General features: G+C 54.4%; 1 protein-coding gene across 8 annotated transcripts in view; it reads right to left on the reverse strand.

Annotated features, from left to right (window-relative positions):
* Cbfa2t3 (CBFA2/RUNX1 partner transcriptional co-repressor 3) overlaps window positions 1-20,253 on the reverse strand; it is a 73,917-nt gene that overhangs the window by 14,457 nt on the left and 39,207 nt on the right. For 4 of the 8 annotated variants that reach the window (XM_075977543.1, XM_075977546.1, XM_075977548.1 and 1 more), the window contains exons 2-5: window positions 9,307-9,453; window positions 6,705-6,782; window positions 2,560-2,801; window positions 2,280-2,369 (exon numbers count right to left, since the gene is read on the reverse strand). In XM_075977543.1, the coding sequence (XP_075833658.1) occupies window positions 2,280-2,369; window positions 2,560-2,801; window positions 6,705-6,782; window positions 9,307-9,453 (557 nt within the window). Of the gene's footprint in view, window positions 1-2,279; window positions 2,370-2,559; window positions 2,802-5,657; window positions 5,757-6,704; window positions 6,783-9,306; window positions 9,454-20,253 lie in introns of those variants that run through there. The other 4 variants (XM_075977549.1, XM_075977552.1, XM_075977544.1 and 1 more) reach the window with 3 other exon arrangements.

Consider the following 20,253-nt stretch of genomic DNA (forward strand, 5'->3'; position numbering starts at 1 on the left):
TTCAGAGTCCCCACAACATTCACAGGACATGTCCCACCAGCCTCATTCCTCTGGCACCTCATAGGGGGACCCCACATGACACCCCATATCCAGTCCCCTCCTCCCTCCCACCCACACCTTGCTGGGCTCACACTGGAGCTAGTGACAACAGAGAAGCCATGGGTGCCAGAGCGTGGGCCCACCTGGCAGTCATTTGCGGTGCGTTGGAGGCCCGCATTCTCCTCACCCTCCACATACTGCTGACTCTGCCACCGCCTTAGAATGCCATGCGCCTGCTTATTTTGTCAGAGCCAGTTTTCGCAGCAGATGCCTGGTAGCGTTGGCCACCCTGTTTATGCCTGGAATATCCCAACTTTCACTGCCCAGAGTCCCTACCCTCATACCCTTCTTACCTAACCTAGTGTGGCATCACCCAAAACAAGCCCTGGGTGGAACACCTTGCCCAGCACTGCTTTGCCAAGGGACCCTCTCCACATTCATTTCTCTCTGCCCACCTCAGAGCTGACCTAGGACCTCTGTGTCTCATTGTTAGGGACACCGACTGGTACATCTTTCTCCGTGATATGGAGATCCTGGGGTGAAGGGGCAGTAAGAGCCAAAGGTAGAACCTAAAAATACGAGGTTGCAGCCAGTCCCTCTAATCTTGTTGCCAAAACAGGAGCCAGAGCAGCAGTCCACTCTGCCCAGTCAAAAGCATGACGACTTTGCTGTTACAGCAAGGTAAGAGCCAGGCCCAGTGGCTCGAAAGGAAGCCGGATGAAGAGCTCAGGCAGCTCCAGGGGCCTCGCTGCCCGCACTGGATAGGGTCCCCTCTTGGTTGGTCGGAAAGCCAGAGTAGTACCTTCCTAAATAGTCATGGGCTTCCCCCTCCAGCGGTCGAGAGAGCATCTATGCGGAGATCTTTATGACCCATTCTTGGTCTAAATTAGGCAGTTAAAAACCTTACTGATGTAGCTGTCCTGAGAGAATGGAGCACTAGAGCGACAGGGGCTGAATGCAGAGGCGTGGGGCCAGCCTAGTGTCTGCTAGGCAGCTTGGTGGGGGCTCAGGTCTCAGACGTCTCGGAGCTTACCCCTTGTGTGGTCTGACCTTGAACTTTGACTAAGAAGAGCACAGACAAGCGGAAGCATAACCTGTGGCTCTAGCCGTAAGTGGAGGTGGGTGCTCTAAGGTATGGATATTCTAGCATCTCCCCGAGGTCTAAGTGGAGAGAACACACGGCCAAACACATTTGGAAGCATGCCATCCTCACTCCTCAGGGTGAAGGGCTGTAGTGAGTCACAGGCCCTACGTGAGGACTTGGCTCATTCCGTGTGTGTGTGTTTGTGTGTGTGTGTGTGTGTGTATTACCAGATGTTAAAATCCAGCATCTCACTAAGCCTACTGGTGCACACCTACAATTCCAACTACTGGATGCTGAGGCAGGAGGATAAAGAGTTCAAGGCCAGCCCGGGAAACTTAATGAGACCCTGTCTCAGAATTAGACAAGGCTGGGGCTGGGGCTGGGGCTCAGCAGCAGGACACTTGGATCTATAAGACAGTGTTGAACCCTCAGCACTGAAAACAACAAAACCCCCCAAACCACAAAACCCAACCAAACAAAACCCAACCTAACCCCCACCCCCAAACGAATGGAGCGTCTCATCTGAGGGTTTGGGCTGGGGTGAGGAAGCCTGCCTGGCTCAGGGGCTCTGGTGACTCAGCCAAAGGTGCAGTGCCACCGGGTCGTTCATGTGGCCCCAGAAGGCTCCCACCGCCCTGCCATCCAGTCCTGTACCTGCCTGTTTGTCACCTGGTCACTTCCTCAGCACTCCTATCCCTTCACTTATTCCAGCCTTTTCTCCTTCCCCAGGGCCTTTGTATATACTAGCCCTGCTTCCTGCAGGGTACTCCCCAAGGCTTCTCCAGCCTTCTCAGTCACCGTGAAATACCTATCCTTGAGGGATTTGGGAATATTTTCTTACTTCACACATTTCCACATTCTACACCTGGCTGATAGCGCTCTCTTCCCACACGGGCATTGCTTCAGGGGATTTTCCTGTCCGTTCACGCTACCCGGAGCCTTGCGCAGACCCTGACATGGAGTGGGCAACTCAAAGCTCTGTGAGGGATGAGAACACGCTGGTTTTGGGGGGGAATCATGAGGTCTAGCATCTAGTTACAGCCGTAACTAGTCAGATCTGGGGCCAGCACCATTTTCCTGGACATCTGAGAATGATGCCTGGTAGGGAGGGGACTGGGGTCTCTCAGGGAGAACCTCGTAGGACAGATTTGCTTACCTTCAGAAAGGGGATGACGAATGGCCGCAGTGGGAAGTTGGTGGCTTCCTGGAGCTTGGAATGAAATTCTTCAATCGTCAGAGTTGAGTTCTGCAGGAGAGAGCACCCCACTTAAAGGTTCCCATGTACTATCTGAACCGGCTGCCCCACCCCCACCCCAGGAAGGAGGAGGCTCTGGGCCTGGCCTGAGGGATGAGCAGGGCATAATGATGGAGCCTGTGGCAGAGTGGCTGCCACGGGGAACACAGGGGACACAGGGGCCGAGAGCCTGGAGACTCACCACCAGCCCCAGCACCAGGGTGCGCACGCGCTCCCCAATCTCAGGCGAGATGTCACTGCCGAACTGCTGCAGGGTGGTGAGGAAACGCTTGAGTTTGCTGAGCTGCCGCGCCCCGCATGCCGGGGGCAGGTGTTGTGTGGACAGCGAGGCAGTGGATGAGGTGGCTGGGCCGTTGCTGAAGCCATTGGGTGTAGATGGGGCACCGTGGATGGCTGTAGGTGAGTGGCTGCTCCCGTTCATCACTGCAGGAGGACAGGGTGTGTGGGCCAGGCATAATTATACATGGTGACAATGACAACAACGACCCAAATGGCAGTGATGATGACAGACAGCAGAGTCTGGAGCAGCTGTGCCCAGCAGCCTGCACAGCTGCCTTTCTATCCTTGCAACCTTACTGTGCTCATGGGTGTTATACTCTTGCAAATATGCAAACTGGCACTAGGGAGGTGACTCCCTTCACTTCAGGTACCCCAGCCAGGAGGGTTGTAGGGCTCACACCCGGGAAATAGCTGCAGAGACAGACATTTGAGGGGCTCACTTACACTGTCTCTGGGGGTTTACCCTGGGCCTGAGGGCAAGGCCTTCACACCAGCCAATAGTCCAGGTCCTCCACACGCAGGAGATGCCCAGGCCATCCTACCAGACTGGCTCAGGTTTCCACTAGGAGCAAGTGCAGGGCCTCTTCATCCACAGTACGGGAAATGAGAAGTCACCCCCATCGCCTCAAGAAAAGGATAGCCACTCTGCCTCTGCTGTTATGGCCTCAAGCAACAATCTCTACCCAATCTCTTTCCCACCTCTGAGCAATGCCTCAACTCTTCTTAGCCCTGAGGACTGGCCCAGGAACTTCCCCAACTTTGAGGATCCCGAGCCTCTCTAAGCCTGAGTAACACCACTGCCAACAAGTAGCCCAGTGCCTGAGTTGAGGGGACTCGAGATCAGGCGGAGCGACTGAGACCCTCCCCCCAGGAAGAGCTGGTTGGGTTCTTCGGGGGATTTTGACACAGAAGACGGTGTCCAGGGGCTAGTTCATGCTAAGGACAATCAGGTGACTAAGGAGACAGCTGATAAGCATACTACAGGATCACAGCTGTCAGTCACTGAGCCATGGCTCACTGGGTGACCCTGCCATCAACTCAGAGTACCAGGGCCAAGGCCAGGGGCTGCCTCAGAGTCCTTGCCTCTCAGCCAGGAGTGACAAAGGTATGATTAGCAGAGTCTGCATACAGGTCAGAGTTCACAGGTCATAAGTGCTTCCTTTAGATATAGACACATGCAAACACCTCTGGCTCACTCAACTGTTGTTTCTGTTTGTGTCTTATGTCCCCTGACCTTAGGGATGCACCACTGTCCCCTGCCTTGACCGAGTGTGCAGAAGCCAGGTTCTCGGGCCTGTACTGAGAGTGTAGGTCTGGGGTGCCCTCAAGACCACAGTCTCCAAAGCTCCAGCTGTGGTGAGGCCTGGTGGGGCTATAAGTACCAAGGGAGAAGGGGAGCCCTTTTTCTAGACTGAAGAGCCCTCCAAGCTTGCCCAGTGCAGAGACTCCAGCAGAGTTCCCCTGGAGTATCTGCTTGCTTCAGGCAATGGGTACCTCAGCAAGTCACTCTAGACTGCACATCTTGATCCAAGCTGGGAGGGTGGCCTAAGGGCTGGGCATGGAAAGGTGAGGTGGGGCCTTTACCTAAGTCCCTCCCTTCCTTGCCCTACAGCTCTTGCAGGATCCTGCCACACCTCTGCCCACACTACAGGATGGGGGACCTAATCCTACTCTACCAGTCTTGGGGTTTCTGTCTCCCCTATGGGCCCCACATAGCCCTCTCTTGCTAACTAGTGCAGGAACTAACTCTGTATTGCCCAGATACTGCCTGAGGCTCCTGCCCAGATAAACCTGGGGCCGGGACTGGTGGTTCCATGTGAGCTTGTTCTAGACCTATGGTAGCAGACAGGGCCACTAAGGCCCTGGGATAAACGGTTCCTGGATAGACCCAACTGGTGTTTCCCAACTGTCTGATCCTAGGGTTGACCCCTACCTTCCCCAGGAGTATAAGGCAGGACCCAGCCCAGGGCTGTTACAGTGTGGTGTGGGTGTGAACACTGTCATAGTCCCCTCAGGGACACCCCTTCCCATTCCTCTATCCTCACCTCCAGCCTGACAGTCACCTGATACAAGGACTCTCACAGGTCCTCAGACACCCCCATGTCATAAACCCTGGACTGTTGGGGGAGCAACACCAGTTCAGACAAACAATGTAGACCAGACCTAGGTCTGTCTGCCAATGGTCCCAAGTCACTCTGAAGTTCTGAGGTGGCTCTAGGATCAGAGCATAGCTGTCTTCCTTGTTTCCCACCCCATGGCTGCTGGAGCCTGCCAATGCCACCACTGACCTGACCGACTCTACATGTTGGGTGTTGGGTGAGGTACCCCTCGACAGCTGCTCCTGAGGAACAGAAGCTGCAGAGCATGTGGGGAGAGGGACCCAGGCTCACATGCCACCTTGGTGTTTCTATGCTGCCACCAGGCACGGAACCCTCTGTATACAGTTCTAAGCGGCTCCTCTGTCCTGGTGGGGGCTATGCACATGGAAGCGGAAGCCGTTCCATTTGGTTCCCCACATTATCTCAAGAGTCCACCACAGGGCCTGGGATATACAGTCAGTTCCAGAAAGACTGTATGTTAGTAGAAGCAGGCCAGCATAAGTCTGCATACCAGCACCCTTCTTGCTCTGAGATGGTCTGTGATGTCTGCATACAGCACACCAACAGCTCTGGGCTCCCAGACCATGGTCTCTAAGACCATGTCCAGAGGACCCCAATGGGTGGACTTCTCTCTCACCAGTAAGCTCTGACAGCCACGGACACACATGCCCCAGTCAAACCTAATGACAGCCACTTGCTGTCACCTCAGCCAGACTAGGAGATGGCTTGTTGCCACGGAGACCTCACTAATAGGTGGACCTGTGTCTTAAGACCAAGTGTTTTATCACCAGGGCCCTGGATCTTTTAATAGTTTCTAAGACATGCCAATGTCCACATTATCTAGTCCGCCACCCACCAGACCCAGCCTGACCTGGTCCTGTCCTCCCTGAGGCCCGCTTACCAGTCTTGCTCTGAGCGCCTGGGTCCCCCGTGGCCTGTTCGCCTCACTGCCTGTCTGTCTTCCCTCCCGCGGCTGCCGGGCAGTCTCAGCAGCTAAAGAGACGCCAAAAATAGCCCCCAGCACAAGTGTTTTCATTACCACAACAGGTGTGTTACTAAGTTAGCCTGCACACGTGTCCTCGGCTGATGTTTGGGGGCACAAACTAGCACCCCCATAGCTCCCCTGATCTTGAGGCTTGGGTGGGAGTTGGCTTGGGGTGCACGAACCCTGTTAATGGTTCTCCCACGCTGTCTCCCTGGCTAGGAGAACACCATTATCACCACAACAAGAACCAGTCAACAGTTGACGGCCAGTCAGGCCGCGTGCCAGGCCCTAGCGTGTGGCCAAGCATGGCATAGAATGATGGCAGCAAGGACAACATAGAACATAACACATGCAACCTCTTCCTTATTCTTAGAGCCCAGAAGTTACATGGCAGCTGTGCACACCTGGGAGATGCAGCTAATTGGCCCCAGTAGGACTGCTAAGACACAGTAACACCTGAGGATGGGGCGAGTAGTATGGACATCACCCAGAGCTTTGGTGGGATCATCCACTAGTGACTGATGCCCACAGGGCATGCGGCGTGGGTCAGACATGGCAACAAGGCTTTGCCAGCATGGTGCACGAATCACCTTCAGCACTCCATACTGTGACAGCATCTCTTTACAGGTGGGGAAACTGAGGCACAGACAACCGTATCTGCCAGTATCTGTCAATAGTGGGAGCCAAAGTCTCTTGAAACAGTGGCGCTTGACTTGTCTTTGACACATGTCCCCCTGTCTCCTCACAGCCTGTTTGGCTGTCGGGGATGACGCTCAGGAGGCGTTCACATGCGAAGGTCCCACAGTCCCAGCACACTGTCTGAGGGTCTCAGTCTCTAGCCCTTAGGCCCCTGGGCCTCTCTTGTCTCTAACGTGGCTAGAGATCCAACAAAGGGGGTGTAGAGGCAGCGAGAAGGACCCAGGCGGCCTCCTTGAAGCCCATGGTTCTTGTTATTTTACTTACAGAGACAGACCATGGACCACTTTAAGCAGCCGTGGAAACGGCCGTGGGGCAGAGACGTCGCAGGTCCATCCTCGCCATCTGTAAGCAAAATAAGAAGAACACGCTGTCAGGAGGGCGCCGCAGCGGCCCGTCCCCTCTATTGCTCAGTGGCAGTCCTAGAGACCATGCTGTTGCCACTGGGGCCAGTCCACTCCTCCTCTGGGCCTCAGTTTCCTCCTCTGCAAAATAACAGTTGCACTGAGTATCTGTCAGCATGCACAGCACCTACCTCTTAAAAGCTATCCCCCCGGGAAAGGGCCCAGTCAGCTCCTCAGCACTGTCCTTAAGGGACTCGGGGCCCGAGTTTTGTGTTATCAATTACTGAGATTCACGTCTGAGCTACCTGAATTGGGTTATCAGTGGAGATGGGCACTAGGAGTAGTGAGCCCCCTGTCGAGCTCAACCCAGCTAGGGGCTCCCTGCCTGAGAGGAGTGTCATCTGGGTCAATGCCTCTTGCACTGTCCCAGGCTCCACAATCAGCCTCGTGTCCATCTCTCCAGCCGGAGACCAAGCTGTGTCCAGGATGATCACTGGGCCAGGAAAACCACAGCCCTCAAGTAGAGGTTCAAGGTCAGTCTCTTCGTTTGGCTTGAAGCACTGGGCAGGAATCTGCAGCTGGCTGCAGAGGCTTTACCAGGACTGCCACCAGCACTAGCCAGGTGCAGGGGTGTGGTTAACCATGTGGATTAGGAACAAACCTGAGGTGACCTCAGGAGGCCTAAGCCTCAGGTTTATGCACCAACTAGCTCCAGAGATCTGAAGGCCCACGGACTGCAAGTGTCAACTTCAAGAAAAATGAAAGCCTTGTGCTCTATAGACAGAACTGCAACCCCCAGGGCGGGACTGAGGGGCGGGGGGCCACAACTCCCCGTGTACTGCACCGCACATGCACTGGCCGCCCTCACATCTCTTTATAGGCCCCATGAAAGTAAAGCCCTGAAGGTCCCAGCTGATCCCATCCTCACTCCTAACCAGGAACATCTGGTGTCCAGGCCAGCTTTTGGGATCAGAACCTGGTCCACAGGGAAATGCAGGCTGGGGGAGGCACACCCTCAGGGTCGGTGACAGCTCGGAGTCCAAGATCAGCTTGTGAGCTGCTCTGTTCTTCCTTCCTGCGTGGGACCTCCAGACATCTGGAGGACCATTGTTTCAGGGAGTGTATCATGGCCTCACTGCTGGGAGAGGGGGCATAGCAGTCTCCCCAACAAATAATTCCTGTCCTTAGGTTAAGGCACTGGCTGGTGACATTGGCACAGTCCCACACAGTCCCCTCTCATCCACTGGATAAGCTCTGAAGCTAGTTGCCCAGCAGCCAGAGTCTCCCTGCAGTTCAGCCCAGAGGGAAGGGTGGTTGGGGAAGGAAAGGAAGGCGACTATCTCAGCCACGGCACTATGGGCAGAAGAATGGGAGAAAAGGCACAGGTACCTCTGGCCTGGAGGAGCATGGCCAGCATGCAGATCCAGGGCCTGGCAGGCACCTCTGTCCTCTGAGAGCAGCAAGGCTGCTAAGGGTAGAGTCCCAGCTACAAGAGGCAGAGCTAGGAGCCCCCAGTCCAGGCTAACCAGTTACTGGACTCCGGTTAACTCTGTAGGAAGTGGGAGCCAGAACTTCCCAAGAGACTGGAAGGTGTATATGAGCATTCAGCCATGAGACAACCTGCCCTGTGCCGGGCACATTCTCAGACAGTCTTGGCTCCATGCCGCTGTACCTGGAAGCAGATGATAGTAACCCTCAAAGCAGGAGCCTGACACCCTGTCAAAAGGAAAAGGCTGGCCTCGGGTTGAGCTGCTTGCTCTCCATCTTGGCCTTTCTCTAGATAGCAGGGCTTTGTTTAGAGCGCTGCCTTTGAAGGGCAGAGTCAGTGCTCCATGTCCAGAAATGGAAAGACCAGAGAAGCACCCATGCCCTGGAAACCAGGGGACATCAGGCTGAGGTACTGAGACCCCTCCCTCAGAGAGGGGTATTACTTCAGTTTGAGGTCTGGGGAAGGGTCCCTCAAGTATGTGTATTTGAAGGTTGTAGTGGGGATGGCTTCTTTTTCCTGCCAGAACACTTAGGATAGACTTTATCTTGGGAGAAGAGGCATGAGTAATTGTCCCCTTTAATGGCCCAACCCTGGGAGTTTCTGTCTTCCCAACTGCTCAACACCCAAGAGTCTAAGTCACAATCTTTCTAAGAAAAGAGGTGGCTATGGAGGAGAGCTACCATGTCTGCTCTCTGGAATTCCCCCACCCCCTCCCCAGAGTGCTGTGTTACTCAGGTCTCTGCTCTGGGCTGTTGAGATGAACCTAAGTACCTGGGCCCTTCAGACATCAGTGCTTAGAGGCTGGTAATGTCTGTTAACTGCATTTCCACAATGACTGTAAGACAGGAACCACAGGAGGCCCCTACTCTATAAATGAGGAAGTTGGGCCAGAGAGGTTAAGTAGCTAACTCAAAGTAGCACAGTTAAGTAGGAGGAGCTGGGATCTGAACCCAAGGTTAGGCTGCAAACGGGTCGCTGGGTCACGTTAAAGTAGAGTACAGAATTTCAAGTGGCCGTGCTATGAGGGGGGACTCACGTGTGTGAGGTGTGAAGGAGGGTGGTCGTGTGGCTCCCTGGGATGCGGTGGGAGGTGGGGGTGGCATGCTGGGGGGTGTGGACCGGGGCTGCGTCTTCACTTCAGCCGGAGAGTCTGGCATTGCTGCAGTCTTCTCCTTCCTGTCAGCTAAGGAGCGAAAGAGGGAGAGGGAGGGGGAGAGGGAGGAAGAGAGGGAGGAAGAGAGGGAGGGAGGGAGGGAGGGAGGGAGGGAGGGAGGGAGGGAGGGAGGGAGAGAGAGAGAGAGAGAGAGAGAGAGAGAGAGAGAGAGAGAGAGAGAGAGAGATCAAGCAGCTGAGGGCAGAGCTGGCTAGCCAGCACCTGGGCAGGGGCCTGAGCATCCACTGGCCAGGTGGACTCCTGACTCCACCCATCCAGTGGGAGACACACGTGCTCTCACAGGTGGCTAGCGTCCATGCACAGGTGAAACAGAGTCAGGCCAAAGGTGGGCTCGTCAGGACTAGTCTCTGCAAGTCCACAATGCAGGTTTTCATGCTCCTGGCCTATCCTGAGTATCCCCATTTGTAAGATACATGGCGAGTGATGACCCCAGATTTTCAGAGCTCAGATAGTCTCCTGTGCAGGGGGACAGGTGAACTGGCTTCAGGGTGTGGAACCAGCATCTTAACCATCTCCTGCCCTGTGGTCCTTGGGACTCCTACAGGAGGCTCGTGGATGTCAGGATGCTAGGAGCCTGGCCCCTGAAATGTGAGCCACAGGCTCAGGACATCCAGGCTCAAGCATGTCCCAGTGACCCAACTCTCAGCAAGGTGCTCAGCTCAGGGCCAGATGAGGAGGAAGAAGGTAAGGTGGTGATGATGGTCAGGTGGATCCTGGATAGCCAAGGGCTCTAGAATACGACCATGAAGCCAAGGCATGGGGTGAGCCGAAGCCCAAGGGGCAGGCCTTGCTTAGGCATCCTTTGCAGGGGATGGTGAGTCCTGGGACTTCCCTTTCATCTTAAGGAATGGTCGGGTAGGGTAGGTGGACCTGTGTAAGTTGCTTCTTTGCCATGTGACCAGCTCTCCAGAGCCAGCAAGGGGAGACTCCTGTCTGCTATAGGCAGAAGGCTGACATCTCTGCCCCAGTGACTGCCTGCAAGCCATGTTCTGATCATACCCACAGGGTCTCCCATGGGAAGGGCAGGCAGACTGTGTCAAAACGTTCAGAACTCCTTGTCTCTTGGCCATCATCATGGCAACTGTGGGCATCACCCCTTAACCTCGCACCCCATTTCAGGGTCCCATCGTTGGCAGACACATATTAGTCCAGGTGGCCCAGCCTCTGTGATCCGTAAGCGATACCTACCAGGTGGCAGATCTCATCTAAGTCCCTCCCTGGTCTGCAGAGGGGAGAGAAGCTCAGAGACACTTTAGACAAGCCCAGCGGACTGTGATGGCTTGTGTCTGAGTCTGCAAGAAGCAGGCAAGAAGCCCCCATCTTTCTGGGCCCATGAGGAGGGGCGGAATGGGAGCAGATGGCACACAGTAGCCACCCAGGCTGCGGCACCTGCTGTCCCCCAGCTGTGGCCTCTGGCCCCACCTCCTGCCGGCGCTCGGCCCCTCCCATCCCCCAACTGTCCGAAGACTGATGGCTGGGCACATGTGTGGCTGCAGCTGTGGGGACCTATCAACACCATGCCTGGCTGTAGGGCCGGTGGCCAGTCTCCTGTGACAACCACCAAAGAAGGCGACTGTGGCTGGCTGCTTCCGCACGGAGCAGCCCGTCCTCACCAGCCCTTCACCTGTCCAGTCTGCCCTTGGGCCCTTGGGCAGACAGGGCTGCTTGGATGGTATTGCCAGGGCCAAATGTCTCAAGTGCCAGGCTGGCCCTGGTCACAGGCCCAGGACACTGGGGGACACTGTGTGTCTCTGAAGCCTTTCACAGGGGAGAAGTGGCTTCACCTAAGTTTCAAGTACCAAACAAAGTAGAGTCAATTGAGTGGCGACACCACGGGCAGCTGGGCTGGGCACTTGCTGTCACCTCCCAGCACACTCGCTCAGTGCTGGACCACTGGTAGGCACCCTGGTGCCACAGGCCATGGTACCACGTTGTTGTGGTCACCACTTGCATGACCAAGATCTCAAAGGCACCCTGCTGGTGCCTAGTAACCTTTCTTTTCAATAGGACCAGAATCATAGAGGCCATTATCTGCCTCAGAGCCTGTGCCCAGCCCGTGACGGATCTCATTTGTCCTCACTGAGATCCTATGGTCTTGATTCCCCTCAAAGCCCATTTCACAGAGGTGCCATGATCTGCCCCAAGTCACACATGGATCCTGGGATCTAGTGAGGGGACTGAGAGTCACCTGGTCCCCTGCTCAGGACTGCTTGCTGCTCTGCTCTGGGATCTAGTGAGGGGACTGAGAGTCACCTGGTCCCCTGCTCAGGACTGCTTGCTGCTCTGCTCTTTCCCTGCCTTCCCTCTAGCAGCCTAAGGGTGTCTACTTCCCAGCATGCCCTGGGAACCTCGTTTTCCTCTCCAGCTCTCCCCTCCTGGCAGTTCCTCTGGACTGTCACCCCACTGCAGACACCTCGCTCCCTGGTTGACCCATCTGCAAGGTTTCCTCAAGAGGTTGAACTTCTGATACTTCTGCCTCTGCTTCCGAAAGCTGGGGTTGCAAGTCTGTGTCACCGTTCTCAGTTTACGGGTGCTGAGGACGGAACCCAGGGTGTTGTACAAGCCACACAAGTGCTCTACCAAGGGAGCTGCAGCTCGGGACCCCGCCGTTAATTTTCCTTAATTTTCCTCCCCATACTGAGGTGGTTGGGAAGGCCTCCTGGATCCCACAGGCTCAGAAAAGCCAAGGGCAGGAACTAGAGCAGTAGACTTGTCCTTCTGAGGCTGTATCTTCCTGCCCTGCTTCCCTGGCAGACACCATAAGCAGCCTGAGCAGGGACTGGTCAGGTATGCGGCTCCACTGGTGGGCGTTCAGGGAAGCCACGGAAGAGGGAGTTCTTGCTTCTCAGCAAGCCTGCAAGTGCGGGGTGGGGGTGGGGGTGGGGGTGGGGTGGAGGTGGAGGTGGGGGTGGTGTCAGTCCCTCCAGAGCAGATCCTGGAGAGGCCTAGAGCACTGTGAAATCTGGGCTGCTTGGAGCTGTTTCTTTTCCTCTTGTCCCACCAGGGTCAACCCCATGGCCTCAGCCACACTCTTGCTGGGTCTCCAGCCTTCCCAGTACTCCTAGAGGTACAGCTCCATCTCAAAAAGGGGAAAGAAGTGATTTCTTTTTCTCTTTCTTTCTTTCTTTCCTTTGTTTGTTTTTTTTCAAGACAGGCTTTCTCTGTAGTTTTGGAGCCTGTCCCGGAACTAGCTCTTGTAGACCAGGCTGGCCTTGAACTCACAGAGATCCACCTACCTCTGCTTGGGATTAAAGGCGTGTGCCACCACCACCTGGCCTAAGAAGTGATTTCTTCAAAGCCATTTAGCTGTGCAGTACAGACTTGTATCTTGTCTGTCAGTCCCAAGCCATATCGTCCTTCCTATACCTATCTGCCCAGGCCTGTGTCCCCAGGTTCTGAATTGTGTTGCCAGACAGCTGGACAGAGGTTCTTTTGCCTGCTTAGCTGGATGTTCCTTGCTGCAAGGTGAGAGGGTGGGAGTAAAAAAATCACATACATCCTGGTGGCAGCACTGTTGACATGTTCCAGGTGACAGCTACTGACCCCAGAGCCACCCCAGGGACCCACCAAAGTTCATGGTCTGTGGGTGAGGCAGCCTGGATTGGAACCGCGCATCAGCTCCAGGCCAAGCCATTGCCATGAGCTCTTTAGTATGGGCAACTGACATGGTGGCTGCCTGCAGCCACAGTGCGACTGATATGGAAGAGGCATGGAGATGTGCAGGGAGTCAGATCCATGCCCGTGCCCCTAGGATCAACCTTCACAGGGTTGTGTGGTCACCCAGTCTGGAGTGATCCTGGGGGAGCTTCTCTCATCAGCTTGATAATGCTCTCTGCCGCACTGTCTCCCTCATGCTGTTTGGCTTAGGACAACACTGGTAGGTCTTCCGCTGTGGCAGGTGGGGAGATGGTGTGGGGGTGCCCAGCTCCCTCATCCCAAGGAAATGAGGTAAGGGGCTCATGGCATCATGTACCCCAACAAATAGCTGTCTTCTGTGTGGCGAGGAATGTCTGCTTTATGAAGGCCTTGGCAGTCCTCAACCATACAGTCCTGCTGCTCCATCTTGAAGGTAGGGAAACCAAGGCACAGTGGTCTCGTGACTTGTCCTGGATACCCAGCTTGAGAGGCCAGCAATAAAACTGGATTTGGATAGCCTGGTCCTGCAGGTTTCAGGGGCCCCTGCAGGCAGGTGACTCCAGTCAGCCTCCAAGGTCTCTAAAGCATGTCCACGTCCCATGCTATTTTTTTTTAAGAGCTGATATTATCTTCTCTCCAGTCCTCCCCAGAAAAGAGAGTTTATGGGCTCCCTATCCTGAATCCTAGAAATTGCATATAGGGCCTGGCAGAGGTTTGGGGATCCCCTGAGGGACTCGAATGAGTAGGGAACTCGGAGACAGCAGCATTCATATACTATTCCATGGTGCCTGAAGCTGGCAGAATCTAGGATGGTCTCAGGGAAGAAGGAGGGTGAGGGAGGCCTGGCTCCTCCCCCAGCCCATCCCAGTTTCTGCCACTTCCCTGTTCCCACCCTCCAGAAAATTCCCAGGCCCCATGGCTGCTTGTGGGCCCAGGGGAGATCCTGTGTCCTCCATGACATTACCCAGTTCCCAGCTGAATGCTGCTGAGTATCCGCAGAGGAAGCAGCTCGCTAAGGCCAGGCGGAGCCTGTGGGAAAGAACATGGAATGTGCCGGAACAGGCCACTCCATCCATCACTGTCCCCATCGGCTGTGGTTCCCAGCCCGCCCTCCCAGCTGGGAACTGGCCTAGGCCCAGCATGGAGCTGACCATCCTTCTGACTGGGTCTCTTCAGACCTTTGTATCCGTAGCAGATTCAGAGCCTGGCTTGCAGCATAGCCAGACAGACCTTTGCAGTCACCTGGGCCACTGTGTGTATCAACAGGTCTCAGAGGTAACATTGTATCACACAGTCAGGACTGAGACTCTGGCCCTGACCTGAGTGCTCTATGTTCACCACCTCCTGCTGTTCCCACCATAAATCCATGAGGTCAGTGGATAAGGAAACTGAGCCATGGCAAGGTAGGGAGCCTTCACTCCAAGAGGTCAAATGTGAGGTTTCTTCTCTATGAAGTCTTGGAACACATTCACATGAGTGAAGATTGTAAAGGAATGCTGAAATGGCTGGGCTGTGTCTCTATTTCTGGGCTGAGCACAGACAGGTAGGGGCTCAAAGGCACATGGGTGTCAGGGAGAGGCCTGAAAGGTACCAAGGCCCCCGGGTCTAGGTATCTCCTCCACAAGTGCAGCCAACCCCTCACATACTGAGGGGACCCAGTGTCCCCCAAAGCAGCAAGTCCTAAATAAAAGGTAGAAAAAATAAAGGCACTTGGAGAGGGTGGACTCAGACTCAGGACACTGACCCGGGTGGCCCGTCTGTTTTCACATCTGTCATTTGGGGACTGCAGTGAAAAATCAGATGTGTATGGTGAGAGATGTGTGCTAGCGATGGCTACTGTCTCCTTCCGTCATGAAACTACCATGTTCCAGGGCTGAGGATCTGGATATGATGGTGCCAGGGATTGAACACAGGACCAGAGTTCAATTTCCAGCACCCATGTCAAAAACTGGGCACAAAGGCATGGTCTTGTAACTCCAGCACTGGGGAGGTGGGAGACAGGCTTCCTGGGGCTTGCTGGCAAGTATAGTTTACTTAGCAACTTTCAGGCCAATGAAAGACCCTGTCTCAAAAAAAGAGGGGAGGGAGAGGTACCTGAAGTATGACACTCAAGGCTGTCCTTTGGGCTCCACAAGCATGTACGTGCAAGCCCCCTCCTATACCCACCCACACACGGAGAGAAAGAAAGAGACAGATGGAGAGCTACTGTATCATTCTGCAGGAAATGTAAGATGAGATCACCCCACTGCATCCTCATAACCTGGTCAGAGTAACCAATACTCAAGTTCACATGAGGTCACTGCAATGCCACATAGTGGGTAAGGAACACAGAGCCTTTATCTCTGGATTCCAGCCTCTACATTCGGCTGGGAAGCAGTCCAACACTCTGCCACCAAGGCCAAGGTAAACCCACATGATTGTATTTCCTCGTATTCAGCAGGGTCAGCTAACCTTCCAGGACACGTTCCCCGCCTGCCATTTAAGGCTGACTGTCCCCTCTGCCCCTACTGTTCAGTCTCACTCTCTAGTTTCAGATGCTCCTGCCCCAGGGCCTTTGCACTGGCTAGCATCCCCCTGTGCAAATGCCACCTTCTCCAGGCCTTTGCTGTCAACCTTCTCATCCTTCATATCTTTGTCACAGCGGCTGCTGTTTTGTTTTGTTTTAAAGAATCTGCTCCCCAGAGGCTCCTGAAAGTTGGGCAACACCATTCCCATGGGAAAGATGGGAAAACTGAGGGGTGGGGTGTTCACATGGCTGTCAGAGGCCAAAGACTGGGAGGCTCATTGGAATGCTTCAACATCTTGATGCTATCACATAGACTACTGGAGCATCTTTGGCAGAGTTCACACTCAGCATCCACCTATGCATCCATTCATGCATCCATGAATCCATCCATTCACCATGTACCTATCACCACCTGCCCATCATCCACCCACCCATCACCCACCCCCTCCCCACCATCCACTCTTCCATCTACCCAACCCTCATTAGCCTCCCCAGCACCATCCGTTAATCTATGCATGCACCATGCATGCACTATCCATCCATCTACTCGTTCACTCATCCAGCCATTTAGAGATCTCCATTGAAAATGGTTTTGTAGGACTGGGAAGATTGCTCAGTGGGTAAAGGTGCTTGCCACCAGACCTGACAGCCTGAGCTCATCCTGAACACCAGAACCCACGTGGTGAAAGTTAGTGAATCAACCCTCATAAGTTGTCCTCGACTCTCACATACACATCCTGGAATGTGTCCCTACACACATTCTATACATATACTACATTAATAAATGTAATAAAAAATTAAACGTCTCTCAACCTTGCAAGGCCTACAGCCCCATCTAATCACAAATATCCTGATACCCTCACGAGCTAAACAACAAACTCAGGCATCTATCACCCCCTCCTGCCCCAAGACAGGGTTTCTCTGTACAGCCCTGGCTACCCTGGAACTCACACTGTAGGCCAGGCTGGCCTTGAACTCAGAGATCCCCCTGCCTCTGCCTCCTGACATCTCTCATCCTTTGCACACACAAGCAAAGCAGTGAAGAGTGAGCCCAGATATGTGACACACAGGAAGCCACACAGCAAAGATTCACTTTAGGAAGCCTCACAGGACCATCATGAGGAGATATGGAGATCCCCGTGACCCTGGGGACAAAAGGGCACCCTAGAGAACTGCAGCTCCATGCTGACAGGGTCGCCTTCCTTGAATGCTCAGAGCCTTGGGGTATGCATTGTGGATACATCCTAGTTGTCCTGGTCCTGAGGGTTTTCCAGCTGCCTAACATTCAGATGGGCCCTTTAAAATGAGAGGGGTTGGTTGATAGGCGGCACAGCCACGGGGGTGGGGCAGCCATGGGGGCAGGGAAAAATAGCCCTGGGGGGAAGGTATAAGTCCTTTGAGGCCACTGATGTAGCAGGCATTGGCCTGTCCTTCTCATCCCCATCCTCTTGCAGGGGGCTTAGTGGGGGCTCCTTGTGCTGGACATTGAGGTCTAGCTACAGCTGCTGGAGTCACTGGGCGGGGGGGCTCGTAAGACTGTCAACTTTTCAACCCAGGACAAACTTCCAGGAGATACAGCCCTCTCCTGGAGCTCCCTTGTGCTACACACAGGGGCAACTCCGACCCTGATCTCCAGCAAAGGACTGGGTTAGACATGGGCTCCCAGACTCAAGGCACAGCAAAAAGCTGAGGGCTTCCTCCGGGTGATTCCATGTCTAGGGGAGCAGTGTGACCTGGGGGAGGAGCTCCATCCTGTCCTGTCCAACGCTAGGATCAGAGGCACTCGGCTTTGATCCCTGAGGCAGGGAACTTGGGAGTGGGTGGGATGCAGCCCTAATGAGTCCCAGGTGTCTGCTCCAGTGGCTTCCCACATCTGGTCTCCATCAGCCTACACCGCCATGAATAAGTAATAATACAAAAATACAGGGATTAGTGTTTCCTGCTCTCTGCTCCACTGGCCAAGCAGCCCTCCTGCCCCAGCGGTGACAGGACCCCGAGCAAGCAGGGCTGTTCCTCAGAGGTCTGAGTCAGGGCCCTTTCTCTGGCTTTAACTCTGCCTGTCACTGCCGCCACTGTTCGTCCTGTAGGCCAGCACTGGGTCACCTCAAGAAGGACCCCAGAACCTCGTGATCCCTGGTCGTAAGGTTACCATGGCAACAGTGGAGGGCTACAAGGCAGGAGTCCTGGTTCCTACTCCAACTGTGAAAACTAGGGGGCTACCTCGTATGACTCTAAACCTTAGTACCCACCACCAAATGGGAGCACATTATAGGTGGGACAAGTTGAGACTGCAGACGCAAAAGGGTCTCATGGGCCAAGTCTGCTATGGTTCCTGTAGTGGGAGGCTGGGTCTGGGTCTCGTTCCTATCTTTAAAGCCCTGGAGGACAAGAGGCAGGCAGGGAAGGGACAGCTCTACTTTCAGCTTCTAGTGGAAACATTACTGGTGTTTCCTCTTCCTACACCGAGTTTCAGTTTTCTTGCCTACAAAATGGGGGAAGATTGTAAGTTTTAGGCCAGCCTGGGCAACTTAGCAAGAAGAGCCAATCTCAAAAGCAAAAGGCACAGAAATGACCTGGGCGGTAGCTCAGTGGAAGAACACTGGCCTAGAACAGGCAAGGTCCTGGGTGCCATCACCACGTGGGCCCGTGGGGACAGCGTGGGGGCCACGGAGGAGGGCTGTTCTCAGCATGCATATGTAACCTGCCATGTCAGACTGGCTCCCCTGTGCAGAGGCACTGTGCTAACCTGGGCTTTGGAATGACCCCTCCCCTTTCACATCATAAAGCTGTGAAGTGTCAGAACTCCATTTACATATGGAGAAACTGAGGCACAGAGCTATGATATCACCTGCTCTGGTCACTCCACATCACATCCCAGCCTTCCTCTGCACCTCTGCATCGGCAAGACCCCTCCCCCAGCCGTCTCCACATCCATCAGAGTGGGCTCGCAGCCCACCCTGTCTCTGCACTCACTCCCTTACCATATGCTTAGTGAAGCACCTCTCAGGATACAAACCATCTTGGCTGCTGGTCCTTATGTTGATGGCCTCTCCCACCCCTAGATAGAGACCAGCATAGAGCCTGACACTGAGTGACCCTATTATAGCCCCCACTTCCTCTGCTGCCCTGCACCAGCTCACTGGTTCAGCTGGACTGGGGAACCTGTCTCTCCACTGGGTAAGCTCAGCAAGCACTTCCTCTCATGAGTAGGGGACAGAATCCCCCCTCATGACTGTTGAGCCACTGAGTTGGGCCTCTGTCCGGAGCTCAGTGTGTGCCAGAATTGGCCACTGCAAGGCGGGTGTGGTATCGGCCCCACTTCCCAGGTCCTCATCCTCCTTGACCCCCGCCCCAGCTCATTCTGGAGAGGGGAGTCCACTAGTTGTCCTTTGAACAGGGCCAGCCCCAGACCGGCTATCACCATTAGGATGTTGTCAAAGAGACGTGAGACATTAGAGCTTGGTGTCACCTGCTCCCAGCCTCACCCGCTCCCCTGTGGGACTGTGTGTGAACAGGCTCAGACCACTTGGGGGCATGACACACACATGGGTAGAGCTGTCCCAGAGGACACAGTCACCAGAGTCCTTTGCACTCAACAGAGCTGCAGCTCCTGCCAGGCCAACCATAGGGCCGAGGGCAAGGCCAGCTGTTGTAAATACCCTCCGAGCAAAACAGCCGCCATCTTCACCAGATCAGCTGTGCCTGATTGCCAGAGTTCGTCATGATCCAGCCTGGGGACTGTTGACATTTCCTCAGAGAAAGAGTGGGTGGGAGGGTCATGGCCCCTCATCTGATGTCACTCCTCCCAACCATCTGGAGGCTTTACTGTCCTGATTGCACCCCAGGGTCTAGGATGGGTGCTAGAGTATATAGGCTGGGGAGGACTAGGGAAAGAAACTGTAGGGCACTCTCACCCATGTTGGGCCAGACGTTCCACTATGGCTGTTTTGGTATAGCTATGTATCTGTAATCCTCATGCATACCCTATATGTAAGCCTAATAGATACAATGGCTCATTTTCCCCAGGAGAAAATTCCCACACTAGCAACTGAGGCCAGAAGGAGCCGATGAAGCTCACCTGAGGTGCCCCCTGCTGGAGGTCAGTGGTGGCTCCATAGCGCTTCATCTGGGGTAGTTTGTTACACACCCATAACTGACTGGGACATCTGGGTTGATTTACATCTGGAAACCCACAGGTCAGCATCTGCCAATCTTAATAATGCATCCAAGGCACAATAGCTTTGTAAGCAATGAGTGAGATTAGCCACTTGGTCATAAGAAGCCTTAATAAAAGCCTCCCAAGTGACCATCAGGAATTGTAATACAGCTGGGCAGTGGTGGCGCATGCTTTTAATCCCAGCACTTGGGAGGCAGAGTCAGGCAGAGCTCTGTGAGTTCAAGGCCAGCCTGGTCTACAGAGCTAGTTTCAGGACAGCCAGGGCTACACAGAGAAACCCTGTCTAGGAAAAAAAAAGTGATATATCCACACAGCAGAGAACTAAACTACCCCATCATGAGAAAGGAACATACACGAAAGCGTGACCCGCCTCCATCTCAGAAACACAGCTGAGTGAAGAAGCCAGACTCCAGGGAACACACCCGAGGGTCCCTGCATATGAAGTTTGCAAACAGCCTAGTATGGTATTCAAAGTCAGGAAGGTAATTTC

Source organism: Microtus pennsylvanicus, chromosome 6 (assembly GCF_037038515.1).
Source record: "Microtus pennsylvanicus isolate mMicPen1 chromosome 6, mMicPen1.hap1, whole genome shotgun sequence".
Classification (NCBI taxonomy): domain Eukaryota; kingdom Metazoa; phylum Chordata; class Mammalia; order Rodentia; family Cricetidae; genus Microtus; species Microtus pennsylvanicus.